This window comes from Saccopteryx bilineata, chromosome X (genome assembly GCF_036850765.1).
Source record: "Saccopteryx bilineata isolate mSacBil1 chromosome X, mSacBil1_pri_phased_curated, whole genome shotgun sequence".
Taxonomy (NCBI): Eukaryota; Metazoa; Chordata; class Mammalia; order Chiroptera; family Emballonuridae; genus Saccopteryx; species Saccopteryx bilineata.
In genome coordinates, this window is record NC_089502.1 from 60,074,921 (window position 1) to 60,088,596 (window position 13,676).

Below are 13,676 nucleotides of genomic sequence, written 5' to 3' on the forward strand. Positions count from 1 at the left end.
GAGGCCCTGGCCGGTTGGCTCAGCGGTAGAGCGTCGGCCTGGCGTGCGGGGGACCCGGGTTCGATTCCCGGCCAGGGCACATGGGAGAAGTGCCCATTTGCTTCTCTACCCCCACCCCCTCCTTCCTCTCTGTCTTTCTCTTCCCCTCCCGCAGCCAAGGCTCCATTGGAGCAAGAATGGCCCGGGCGCTGGGGATGGCTCCTTGGCCTCTGCCCCAGGCGCTAGAGTGGCTCTGGTCACGGCAGAGCGACGCCCCGGAGGGGCAGAGCATCGCCCCCTGGTGGGCAGAGCGTAGCCCCTGTTGGGCGTGCCGGGTGGATCCCGGTCGGGCACATGCGGGAGTCTGTCTGACTGTCTCTCCCCGTTTCCAGCTTCAGAAAAATACAAAAAAAAAAAAATTAAAAAAAAAATTTTTAAATCATACAAGACCAGAAAATTATCATATCTCATCAGTTCTAGGTAAGAGAACTTTCTCTGTCCATTCTAATTAAATGTTTTTTAGTTACCCTGCTAAGAACTTTAAGTTTATTCAAATTAGGTGACCCTACTTTACATGTAATTGGCTATATTTAATAAATCAAATATTACTTGCATGTGTTAAATGACAGATTTAGTTGTACAAAGCCCTATATTTCTTCCTTAAGACAACCCATCAGATGTTTATGACAAGACTAGCTATTAACTGTTTTAATGTTTTCCTGAAGTGGGAATTTCATAGTTCAACTGATCTTGAAACAAAAAATTATAATAATCTAACATTGTAAAGAACTCTGCATATCCCATTTTAATATAGTGACAAAAAGAGAGCAAACCTCAGAAGGGTTGGCTACAATACTATAAAAATAAATCTTTTTCTTAAATCACAGATTTAAAATCAGGCATTAAGAAATCTAAGAAATAATCGTATTAATTCTGAAAAGAGCATATGTGCTATATAGTCTCCTCCATTACACCTTTAGAGATAACCTTTGTGAAACGTTTTTGATGTAAAAAGGATTTTTAAACGTAGCTGACTTGACCTTTGCAATTTTTTTTTTTTTTTTTTTTTTTTTTTTTGTATTTTTCCGAAGCTAGAAACGAGGAGAGACAGTCAGACAGACTCCCGCAGGCGCCCGACTGGGATCCACCCGGCACGCCCACCAGGGGGCGACGCTCTGCCTACCAGGGGGCGACGCTTTGCCCCTCCGGGGCATCACTCTGTTGCGACCAGAGCCACTCTAGTGCCTGGGGCAGAGGCCAAGGAGCCATCCCCAGCGCCCGGGCCATCTTTGCTCCAATGGAGCCTCGGCTGCAGGAGGGGAAGAGAGAGACAGAGAGGAAGGAGAGGGGGAGGGGTGGAGAAGCAGATGGGTGCTTCTCCTGTGTGCCCTGGCCGGGAATTGAACTCAGGACTTCTGCACACCAGGCCGACACTCTACCACTGCAATCTTTTAATACCATTAGAATCTTAGGAAAGAATGAGCAGATCTTAACACTAAGTTACAGTAGACTGGGGAACTGCCTGTGCTATCATTGCCAAGATGCTTTTGTTGTCGTTTTATATTTTTATGTTTTTTAAGTGACCGACTCCCTCATGCGCCCTGACCAGGATCCACCCGGCAACCCCCATCTGGAGCCAACACTTGAATCAACCACACTATCCTCAGAGCCTAGGGACAACATGAGGCTGGAACCAATTGAGTCACTGGCTGCGAGGGAGGAAGAGAGAAAGAAGGTGGAGACAAAGAAGGAGAGAATCAGATCGTCACTTCTCATGTGTGCCATGACTGGGGATCAAACTCAGGACGTCTGCAGGCCAGGCCGACATTCTATCACAGAGCAACTGGCCAGGGTTGCCAAGATGTTTTAACTTTCTTTTTCCCCTAAAGGACAGCCTCTAATTAAGGGATTTTCAGATACATTAATTGTGCCAGAAACAAAGACCTGTATCTGTCAGTATTATGAACAATTATAACTACAATGCTATCTAGTATCCTTTCTTTCTCAGGTTCTGGGATTAGTGCTTGATTTATGAGTTTGGCAAGTTTTGGTTATTTTGGAGAAATTATCACAATAAAAAAATTATAAAGGTTTTCCTATGGCATATTAACAGTTACAAAATGTAACAAAGTTAGTTGGGAATACTAGTTATATGTTTAATGTTTACTGAATCCTTGAACTTTATAATCATGAGCACTCTGTGGCTAGCTAGCTAGCTCAGAAGACATGCTTGTTAAGTTAAAAACTGAGTTCAAATCCATTAATTTACTTGATCCCATGACAACTACTTCTCATGAGAAAGCCACCATGACATTTATTCCAATAGATTAGCAAATGTGAATGGATTGCAAGATTGGTTCAGGTAGAAAATAATCTTAACAGATAGGTGATGAATATAATAGGGGGCATGCTTAGTCAATATTTTCACATATTGATACCTAATAAAGACAGAGGGTCAGAAACTAACAAATGGCCATTAACCTTTCTCAAGACATCCCTACCCTGCAAAATTCAGAGAATTAAAAATTAATTCTAACAATTCTCTAATAATCCTTCCTAATTACCAACATTAGATTTACAAAATAATGTGTTTCAGTGTGCCTACAGTACAGAAGCCACCATGGGAAGAGTAGAAATTTATAATAAAAATACAACAGTCTAGATAGTTTAGGAGTCTGACCAACTGTATTTTAAACTACATTTCCCCAATGATTTTATTTATTCATTTTATCATTTTATTATCAAGCACTACTTTGAGCTTTTTAATATAGCTGTGTCTAATTCATGTGTATATCCTCAGCACTCAAAATGGTGGGGCGCGCGCGCACACGCGCACACACACACAGAGTGTTTATTAAATGATTTCTGAGTAAATAAAGGCTATAAATCAAAACTACAATGAGATAGCACCTCACACTTGTTAGACTGACTATTATCAACAAGACAGGTAATAACAAGTGTTGGAGAAGCTGTGGAAAAAGGGAACCTTCACTCACTGCTGGTGAGAATGTAAACTGGTACAGCCATTATAGAAGACAGTATGATGGTTCTCAAAAAAATTAAGAATAGAGCCCTGGCCAGTTGGCTCAGCAGTAGAGCATTAGCCCAGTGTGTGGAAGTCCCAGATTCAATTCCCAGTCAGGGCACACAGGAGAAGCTCCTATCTGCTTCTCCACCCTTCCCCCTCTCCTTCCTTGCTATCTCTCTCTTCCCCTCCTGCAGCTAGGACTCCACTGGTGCAAAGTTGGCCCAGGTGCTGAGGACGGCTCCATGGCCTCTGCCTCAGGTGCTAGAATGGCTCTGGCCGCAATGGAGCGAAGCCGCAGATGGGCAGAACATCGCCCCCTGGTGGGCATGCCAGGTGGATCCAAGCTGGGTGAATGTGGGAGTCTGACTGCCTCCCGGCTTCTTACTTCAGAAAAATACAAAAGAAAAACAATAAGAATAGAACTACTTACTGTATGATCCAGCAATCCCTTTACTGGGTATCTACTCAAAAAAACTCAACACTGGTATGCAAAGGCACATACACTCCTATGTTCATTGCAGCATTATTCACAGTTGCCAAGACATGGAAACCAAAATATCCCTCGATAAAGGATTGGATAAAGAAGATGTGGAGTATATATAATGGAATACTACTCAGCCATAAGAAATGATGACATATTGCCATTTACGACAACATGGATGGACTTTGAGGACACAATACTAAGTGAAATAAGTCAGAAAAAAGTTAAGAACTATATGATTTCACACATAGGTGGGATATAAAACTGAGGCTCATGGATATAGATAAAAGTGGTCACCGGGGGAGAGGACTGTAGGTAAAGGAGTAAAGAGGGACAAATATAGGGTGATGAAAAATAATTTGACTTTGGATGATGGGCACACAACACAATCAACAGTTCAAATGTCACAGAAATGTTTAGCTGAAATCTATGTACTCTTATTGATTAATGTCACCTCATTAAATTATATTTTCTACATAAAATTTTAAAAAAATAACAGATAGGGTATTAACTAGGTTTTTTATGGTGAACTTGAAACTTGACTGAATAATATGGAGAAAAAGGAAAGCTTTGTTAGGTAATTGCTATGTAAATGAATTTTTTTTTTGTATTTTTCTAAAGCAGGAAACGGGGAAAGACAGTCAGACAGACTCCCGCATGCGCCCGACCGGGATCCACCCAGCACGCCCACCAGGGGGCGACGCTCTGCCCACCAGGGGGCGATGCTCTGCCCCTCCGGGGCGTAGCTCTGTTGCGACCAGAGCCACTCTAGCGCCTGGGGCAGAGGCCCAGGAGCCATCCCCAGCGCCCGGGCCATCTTTGCTCCAATGGAGCCTCGCTGCGGGAAGGGAAGAGAGAGACAGAGAGGAAGGAGAGGGGGAGGGGTGGAGAAGCAGATGGGCGCTTCTCCTGTGTGCCCTGGCCAGGAATCGAACCCGGGACTTCTGCACGCCAGGCCGACGCTCTACCACCGAGCCAATCGGCCAGGGCGTAAATGAATTTTTAACTAAAAAAAATCCAAAATGCCCTCCAGTCTAAAACAGAATCCATTTAACATTCATTTTTCTTAAAGAGCTAAACAAGAGCGTTTTAGTTTTTTAAACTATGATTACATCAGCGACATCAGTGCTGGATGAAAATTCATTTTTGAGTAATTAAAGATTTTCTTTAAAACTTCATTTAATGAAATATAAAATCACTAGACACCCTTTACCACGAATTCTGGGTATGTGTCTTTTCATTTGTCTGTTCACGGGGCATTTCTTTTGCTTGCTGGTTTTGTTTTGGGTCTGATTGCCTAATTTCCCATTTGTAACCTTTGAAAGCTTCTAATTTTCCTTGCTTTGCAATTTGTAATATCCACTGACATTTGCTTATCAATAACCCAAGAAAGATGAGATCCTTTGGAATGTCAGCTGTTCTTGAAAATGGACCAGCAAATGCTTTATAGCAAGCCCCTTTTTTTAAAAAAACATTAAAAAAAATTTTTTTTATTTGTTTATTTTTTTACAGAGACAGAGACAGAGAGTGAGTTAGAGAGAGGGATAGACAGGAACAGAAAGACAGGAACGGAGAGAGATGAGAAGCATCAATCATTAGTTTTTCGTTGCACATTGTGACACCTTAGTTGTTCATTGATTGCTTTTTCATATGTGCCTTGACCACAGGCCTTCAGCAGACCGAGAAACCCCTTGCTGGAGCCAGCGACCTTGGGTTCAGGCTGGTGGGCTTTTTGCTCTAACCAGATGAGCCCACGCTCAAGCTGGCGACCTCGGGGTCTAGAACCTGGGTCCTCTGCATCCCAGTCTGACGTTCTATCCACTGCGCCACCGCCTGGTCAGGCTATAGCAAGCCACTTTTAATGGTCTTATTAGGAGTACACTCATAATGATTAAAATCTTGTCAATTCTTTGTCTCCTTTTAGAGCATTTCCAAAGTAGGACTCAAAAAAAAAAAAAAAAGATATTGGCACACTACTAAGCAACATTTTTCTCTCTTCTTTATCCACTATCATGACAGCAACCATCTACGGCCTTTATAAACAACTAAACAAAAACGATTTTGAGATCTAATTGTGTTTTAGATAGTGCACTGTATCAAATATTTATCATTTGTTAAGTAAAAAGGTAAGGAAGCTTTGTTTGGACTGAAGAAGATATTTACCTGAAGTGAAATGATAGATTTTAGGTAGCAATTATATTTGTTTTTTCATATCCTAATAAATTGGCTCAACACTTACAACACAGATTTTATTACTCACTGAGTATCAGGTGATAACTGTTCGAGCAAGGTTTCTCATGGCTTGTGAATCACTGTTCCAGTGCACAGCTTTGGAAATGCCATTGAATGAATATTAATGCAGAACTGCAAAATCACGATTCATGTGTTCAAATCTGAAACCAACCTCAGAATCTGGCGAATCCAAAACCTCTACTTCAGAAATGTCAAAACTCAAATTCAGGAAGCTTGGGATCTATCCAGGGTCACAAAATTTAGTAAATTCGCAACAGAACCTAGGTTTACTGCACCAGACACACACTAGGGCTCTCTTCATTTTACCAGCTAGCAATAGTACTGACAGGTATTGCTGTTATTTTATGAATTTTTTTTCTGTGTTAAAGCTGTTAATACCTGTATATATTAAAAGATGCTGCAACCAAGCCAGGCAAAAAGCCATTTTGTCCGTAAAATACTTGTTCTAAACCTCACTGTAAAAATGCCATGAGAGACAAACTGAATTGTGATTTTCACCACCTGTAACACTCTTCTCTCCTCCTTGCAAGTTATAGACAGAAATTTGGCATAAAACAAAAAAAATCAGGAGATTTCTTATTTTCATCCCATAACACTGTACAAACCTAGGCTGACTGAAGACATTAAACAGAGAATTTCAAAGATTGCCTTCAGTAAGCAAGTTACAAAAATAATAAGAACATCATCATGTAACATCATCATGTTACAATGTATTTCTAATTTCCATATTTACTGACATTTATGTAATGTACCTATGACAAATATAAGGTATTTTTTTTACTCCTTTACCTTTCCTCCAAAGTGAAAGGTGTGAAAGGATATGGAATAGCACACAAGGATGTATCATTTAAGTATGTGAAGTAGAAAATCACTTTTATGGGGTAATCTTAATGGGGTGTCTTCCTAAGAAAAAAGAACTTTATTCTCTATTTTGGAGTCCACGATCTTTCACTTTGGAGGCAAGTTAGCAATATAAGTTAACACAGGTAATACTGGAAATTAATGCAAAATTTACAATGATAAAATGCTTTAGAGATCTCCAGTGGAATTGGTTTCAATCATCGAAAAAGCATTTCTAAAAGATGTTTTAAAACAATGGCAAAATTTACAGTTTGCTATTATGAGTAGGTTGTTTACCAGTATACAGTACCTTGTGTGAACTAAATACCACTTATACTGAAATAGTCAAGAAACATTTTTTTTTTCTGTTAGGGGGAATTTGTGTTATAGGTACAACAGCACTCATTAAAACCAAAATCACCTTAAAGATGGGCCCATAAACCTTGCTGGACAAGCTTATCCCCTTAAATAGCCAAAAAAAAAAAAAAAAACCCTCTGCGAAGTGAGTCCTGAAATCTGTGCTTCTGTCACACTCTCTCCTCTTTCCTCAATACAATGCCCTCCTACACCAGACCCTACGGCTCTAAAATCCAACATACCCTATTTGAAAGCTCAAGTATACATTGTAACATTCCCAAATTCCTGACCTCATCTCTTCGCAAATTTCCTACCACAAGTTCCTACACTGCAGGATGCCAAATTTCACCAAACGAGGGTTCCTTCCTCGGATTTCTTTGGCCTCTTCTCTTTTGATCTCTGCCCCCTTTCCCAAGTCTCTTCCTTTTCCCTGATCCTCCAGCTATACAGCACTTCTACCTTGCCTTCTATCTTTTACCAAATCACATCTCAGCTTCCTAGAGCATACAAAGATGCCCTAACTGGGAAATAAATGATGTTTTATTTTTTCCCCTCCAAACTCCTGCCATGTGAATACCTGCGCTTTCTTTTCCTGGAAGCCCCCATCCTTTTCGGGGGTGAGGGGAGTAGGGAAGCCCCTCTCTGCTTCAATCCCTCTTGCTCAATTCAGGGCTACTACTGAGGGGCGGGGCGGGGCGAGCTTGGCCATTACTGCGCCACAGCAGGTGGGGGGTGGGGCGGTGGCGAACCGCGCCCATTCCGATCTCGGACCAGCTGAGGAGAGGCAGCGAAGGAGACAGGGCCGCCCCCACACCCCGGGACGGGAACTCACCTTCTCTGAGGCAAGAGCGGGTGTCTACTTTAAAACTACTGCCCCCCCTCCCCGCCGCCGCCATAGTGGAGCCGCCAAAGCCGCCGCCGCCGCCGCCGCCGCCGCCGCCGCCGCCGCCGCTGTCGCCACAGCCATCGGCAGGCGAGCTGGCAGGGGCGGAGGGGGCGGAGGAGTCAGGCTCAATCACTGCCGCCGCCGCCGCCGCTGCCGCTGACCGGGCGGTGCAGGAGGAGGAGGGGTGGGCGGCAGAGACGGTAGCTTCCTGAGGGGAAGCCTCTGCCGCCAGCGGTGCGACTGTGCTCGGCGCCTCCGCCATCGCAGTGAGGCGCGGACAATTGCACTTGCGCCTCGCTCCCGTTAAACCCTTTAGCCCCGCCTCCTGCTTAGCCCCGCCCACTTTGCCCCTCTTTCTGTTGCCTCAGTGCTGGCCTCGTTCTCGCTCCTTCTCTCCACCAATAAGAACGCTTTAGACCTGCGGGCCACCTCTCCCCTCCCCTTACTGCTTAGCGTCACCAGCCCCCAAGTGGAAGCGAAGATGCGCAAGGGCAAAGGGCGAAAAGCGCGGGATGTACCAGCACGTGGGTGGGCTTCATAGGGTGAGGCTCTTACCTTGGAGGAATTCATCTAAAACCAATTCAAAGGGGGGAAAATGTCTGGAAAAACCAATTGATTACGCATCCAAAATATCTTAAAGTTGTCAGTACACAGTACAGAAATAAGCAGCATCCTTAGTCATGACATATTTTAATCGTGTCCCCGTTAACAACTGCTCGTCCATCAAACAACCCATCTAAATAAAAAACCTGTGAATCAAGTACCCAACCGAAGAACTAGAGTACTGCTGGTAATTTAAATCTCTTCACCATTTCCCCCAAAGGTTCCTCCCAGAAAAAGTGATATTTTGACTTATATTTATTATTTCCACGTTCTTTCTATATATATTCTTATCACACAGATGTATGCCTAAACAATATTGCTTAATTTTGATTGTTTTCATCAAATTTATATATATATATATATATATATATATATATATATATATATGTATATATGGTAGCATTTGGGACTTGTTTCTTTCACTAAACATTTTGTTCCTAAGATTTATCCATGTAGCTGTAGTTCATTCATTGCTGTCCAATATCCTATTCATTTCTCTATTGATGGGTATGTGTCTTGGTTCATCTGTGCAAAAGTTTCTTTTAGGTATGCCCTCCTTCCCAGACTCACTTCCATTGCCCTATTTCAAATCCTCATCATTTCTTTTCAAAACAATGGCATCTGTCCCACTAGTTTACTTTCCTCTGAATTCAATCCCTCCAACCTATTTCCATATTGTTGTCATTTATCACTAGTTCCACATTGCTTGTTGAATACTCCAAAGTCAGACATTTGTACGATTACATTCCTAATCTCATCCTCTTTTGTTGCCCCCAACTCACCACTTTTTTACTTTATGATTCAACAATATTAAATCTTCTTGTAGAGTCTTGTAAAAACTGTGGTGTTTTCATGATGCAATGCAATTGCATTTGCTTCTCTCACTTCTGGAAATGCCCGTTTCTTCACACTAGGCACTTTCCTAACAAATCCCTGTACTGACCTTGAAAGTCAGATAATATATCACCTCCTCCAGGTAACATGCACTATCTCATCTTAGACTCAATTCTATCCTATATCTGTGCTACACCTATATCTTATGCATATTTGTATTGTGTGTGTCTTCTCAATTGTTTCGGACCATTTTGAAACAAAAGACAGTTTGCTTTATTTTTGATGGCCCATGCTACAGAACAGTAAAGTCCTAAGGCAAAATTCTTAAAGTAGTGGACCATAGGCCTAGGTCCCTAAGTTCCTAGATCTGACTCACAGATATGTTTTGTTTAACTGCATAATTGTTTATTTACTTCTTTGTCAACATTTGAAAGGGGCATCTCATGCAAAAAAAAAAAGTCCCTTAAAACATTTAAAGATTGGCAGTGGTGGCTGTGAACTGGAGCTGAATAGCAAATTCAGAAACTTGGAATGCTAGGCTCTTAACATATCTTTAGATTGTTGTTGTGGTTCAGTAATTTATCCAATAGTATCTGAGTCATTAGGTAGTTTCTCTAATCTTCTAACATGTCTTTCTTTAAATTACTGCAACATTTACCCATCAGAGAAATTACTGGATAGGTCATTCACAAGAAATATTCTACTGAAATGGCCAGTATGACAACGTAAACATAAAAAGGGAATGTAATTTCATCCCTTCCAAAATGGGGAAAGGAATCCCCATTTTTCTCAAAATGTGAATTACAGTCCATTTATAAAGGAATATTCAATGAGAATCTCTGAGGATTATGAGAATTGTTGTTATAGAAGTGTAGTCTCAGTGACATGAAATGTTGTCATCCATTTCATGTATGACATGAAAATATATATTTATGAAATAATATATATATATATTTATGAAAAAAGGGTTATACCGAATTTTTAAAGAAATTATATCTATATATGCCTAATGTATTTGTCTCACAGTATACAATATACAACTTCATATATTATCATTCTTGTTCTTTGCTCCCCTCATCCATCACAGTCATGGAACTTTTTTATCAGCCTAGAGAGGGTCTGAGGGAGCATCCTACCAAGTGATTTAGCATCCAAGTCTCTGCCAGAATCACTGGACATGCTGCTGTGCTACATAAAATACCTAGAAAATTCTTTCTTTGAGAACTATAGGAAATAGTTTTCCATAAACTAAGGTAATCTTTTATGATGATTGGTTAAGGAGAGAACACATTTAAGTACTGGTCACTTAATCACCCAATGGAGTTTTGAGTCAGGGAACAAGTTCATCACCTCATTTCCTCATGTTTCATGTGCAGCCCTGACCTCTGAAATTTCACTTTTATATTATTCATTTCCTTTACATCATCATGCGGCTCTTGCTTTAAGAGACATCAGCTGCTATCTTAGTCTTATCTATGGTTGTTCTTCAAATGACAAAGAAGTTAAATAAAATAAATTTCACAAATAATAGTATGCAGTAGAATATTTTTTAATATTTAGAACCAATCTTATCTCCCAGCTAATAATTATTTTCTGGGTGCAACTAATATCAGAATAAATATCACTGGACATTTGTTTTTGGTTATTTCTAAATGGTATATTTCACACATTTAGAAAATACTTAGCACAATTATAGAATGCAAGATTTTATGCTATATGAAGGGTCTATTAGTTGGATGATATCTGGGGTGTGTGTTTGTGTGTGTGTGTGTGTACTAAATAGCCCAGATACAGGTCTTGGAATCCTCTTCTACAGAGCCACTCACCACAAGCTTTTCTTCAGGAAATATTTTCTTTTGAAAATAGTTCTCTTCTATTTCAGTTCTGGTCCTCAAAAGTTATCAGAACAGAGTCTCTGGCCAAGGAAATTGTACATCAAGACAAATCTCTGGCAGATATTTTGGATGAAGACTCCAGAATGAAGATACCTATAGATCTGATGGAAAGTTTGTTTCCTCAAGATGTTAACTTGATGTAGGAAAACAGGGTAGAGAGGAAAGCTGTGCAGAGAATTGTCAGCTGCCTAGGATGTGAAGGCAAGAGAGATAAAGATAAGGAAGGAAGAAACATTTTGGTCAACTGTCCTGCCTACTACAGTGTGTCTGTTCTCGATGTAGAACTTCTGAACATAATTAAAGATATGCCAGAAGTAAATGAAGAAGAGCTGCAGGAGGATGTCAACAGAAAGAAGGCTGAGCTGATGGGAAGCCTTACCCACAACCTTGAGATACTCCAGGAAGAGAAGGGGAGTCTGCTAATGGACATCAAGTTCAATAATGCCTTGGGAGAAGACGCAGAGGCTTTGATCAGCTAACTCTGCAAGCCCAATGAGTTTGACAAGTACAAGATGTTCACTGGGAACTTGGAGAAGGTGGTGCCTAGCCCACATGGAGAAAGTCGGTAATGATCTTGGTGAGGATGCCAGTAATGAAGACATGAGCTCTCTCAGTGATAAAAGGAAGGTCCTGGTGAGGCACCACGAGGATACCCATGAGTTCAAGGAGAACCTGGACCAAAAAGAATGCATGCTATAGGACATTCTGGTCAATTACCTTTCAAAGGAACAACTCCGGGTTACCGGCATTTTTATGAAAATGAAGTCAATACTTCTCATTGAACAGTGAAAACTAGACAAGATCAAAAGGGGCCAGGAGCAAGTCAAGTGTCTGCTGGAGAAGCACTCTTCAGATTTCACTACCATGGCATGGGCCCTGGCTCTACCTCTAGACCTCACATGTGAAATGCCTTCAACTGAGGGATGTAGTTTCAGTTGTATTTTCCTAGTATTAATCTCTCCACTTTAACCTCTTCTAAAATGCCCAACCAAATGACCATCCTTTCTTTCAACACTGTTTAAACTAGAAAATGTTTCAGCAAAAACCACTATTTAAACTTTATGGGTCTGGGGGGTTACTTGCATAAAAGAAAATATTCTATCTAGGAAAACACCTGTTTTTTCCTTCTCATCTTCCATAGTCAATTGTCTAAAAACTTGAATGGTGCTGAGAAATTACCCCTTTCTATAATTACTTTATAATTGAATGAAAATTAATGAAACTGTGAGAACTGACGGGAGGGTGTTTGTTTTTAACAGGCTGAGGCAACCGAGATCAGAGTGTGCCACCCTCAGGAATGTATCCACAGTGGCCTTTCTTGTGGGCAGTGCATCCTGACAACAGGTACAAGTACTCTTTAATGAAGGGTCTGTGACATAAAAGCTTAAAAGAGAAATACACGCCCGGGATGGTTATCTCAGTCGGTTAAGAGTTTCATCCTGAAATGACAAGGTTGTGTGTTTGATCCCCAGTCAGGACACACAGGGGAAGCAATCAAGGAATGCTCGACTGAGTGGAACAGCAAATGACTGCTTCCCTTCCCCCTCTCCTCTCTCTCTTTTCCTCTCTCTGTCTCTCTAAAAATTAATAAAACTTATGCCCTGGCCAGATAGCTTGGTTGGTTGTTCTGGAGCACAATGGTTGCTGGTTCGATTCCCCAATCAGGGTACATACAGGATCAGCTCGATGTTCCTGTCTCTATCTCTTAAAAAATAGAGAGAGAGAGAGAGAGAGAGAGAGAGAGAGAGAGAGAAACACAGAAGAAAATCATAAAATCTTGAACATTGTTGTTATTTGTATATTTTAAAATGAAAATAATCATTATGTTTGTGTGTTGACAACTTATTTGATTCTATTTTTTGGTGGACCTAGACAATTATGTTTGACCTTTGTATTTTGTGAAAACCTTAATGAAATGAAAAATCCCAAAGATAAAAAAAAGCAAAATACCTCCATTCAAGAAGTATTTGGGGCCTGACCTGTGGTGGTGCAGTGGACAAAGCGTCGACCTGGAAATGCTGAGGTCGCCGGTTCGAAACCCTGGGCTTGCCTGGTCAAGGCACATATGGGAGTTGATGCTTCCAGCTCCTCCCCCCCCTCTCTGTCTCTCCCCTCTGTCTCTCCCTCTCCTCTCTAAAATAAATAAATAAATAAAGTTTTAAAAAAAAAGAAGTATTTGGGTGAGGATCTGAATATTTTTACAGGGCTGTGTATTGCAAAACTACTCAAAAGCACCATAGTCCTTTTGAGTTAATTCATTGTAACAATGTATTAACTTTGTTACATTGTCATATTTCAGGGCTGTGTATTGCAAAACTACTCAAAAGCACCACAGTCCTTTTTGTTAATTCATTGTAACAATAGAATTTGCATTTATTGGGTGCTGAATATGATGATAGAGGATGTGACCTATCTCAAGTACTGTAAAGTCTGATTCTGAGACACATACATGCTGACTCTTACTTTGGTACTCAGTCCAGCAGACCAACTTCCCTGAGTATTTCGTCTTGTCAGCCTCCA

The 13,676-nt window shown here is 41.1% G+C and overlaps 1 protein-coding gene and 1 pseudogene across 3 annotated transcripts in view; one reads left to right on the forward strand and one right to left on the reverse strand.

Annotated features, from left to right (window-relative positions):
• Window positions 1–8,086, reverse strand: part of ZMAT1 (zinc finger matrin-type 1) — a 61,385-nt gene extending 53,299 nt beyond the window's left edge. For all 3 annotated transcript variants that reach the window (XM_066250175.1, XM_066250174.1, XM_066250173.1), the window contains exon 1: window positions 7,771–8,086. In XM_066250175.1, coding sequence (XP_066106272.1) covers window positions 7,771–8,086 — 316 coding nt within the window. The remainder of the gene's footprint in view (window positions 1–7,770) is intronic.
• A 219-nt stretch (window positions 8,087–8,305) lies between these two features.
• Window positions 8,306–13,676, forward strand: part of LOC136317677 (protein Shroom3-like) — a 27,156-nt pseudogene continuing 21,785 nt past the window's right edge.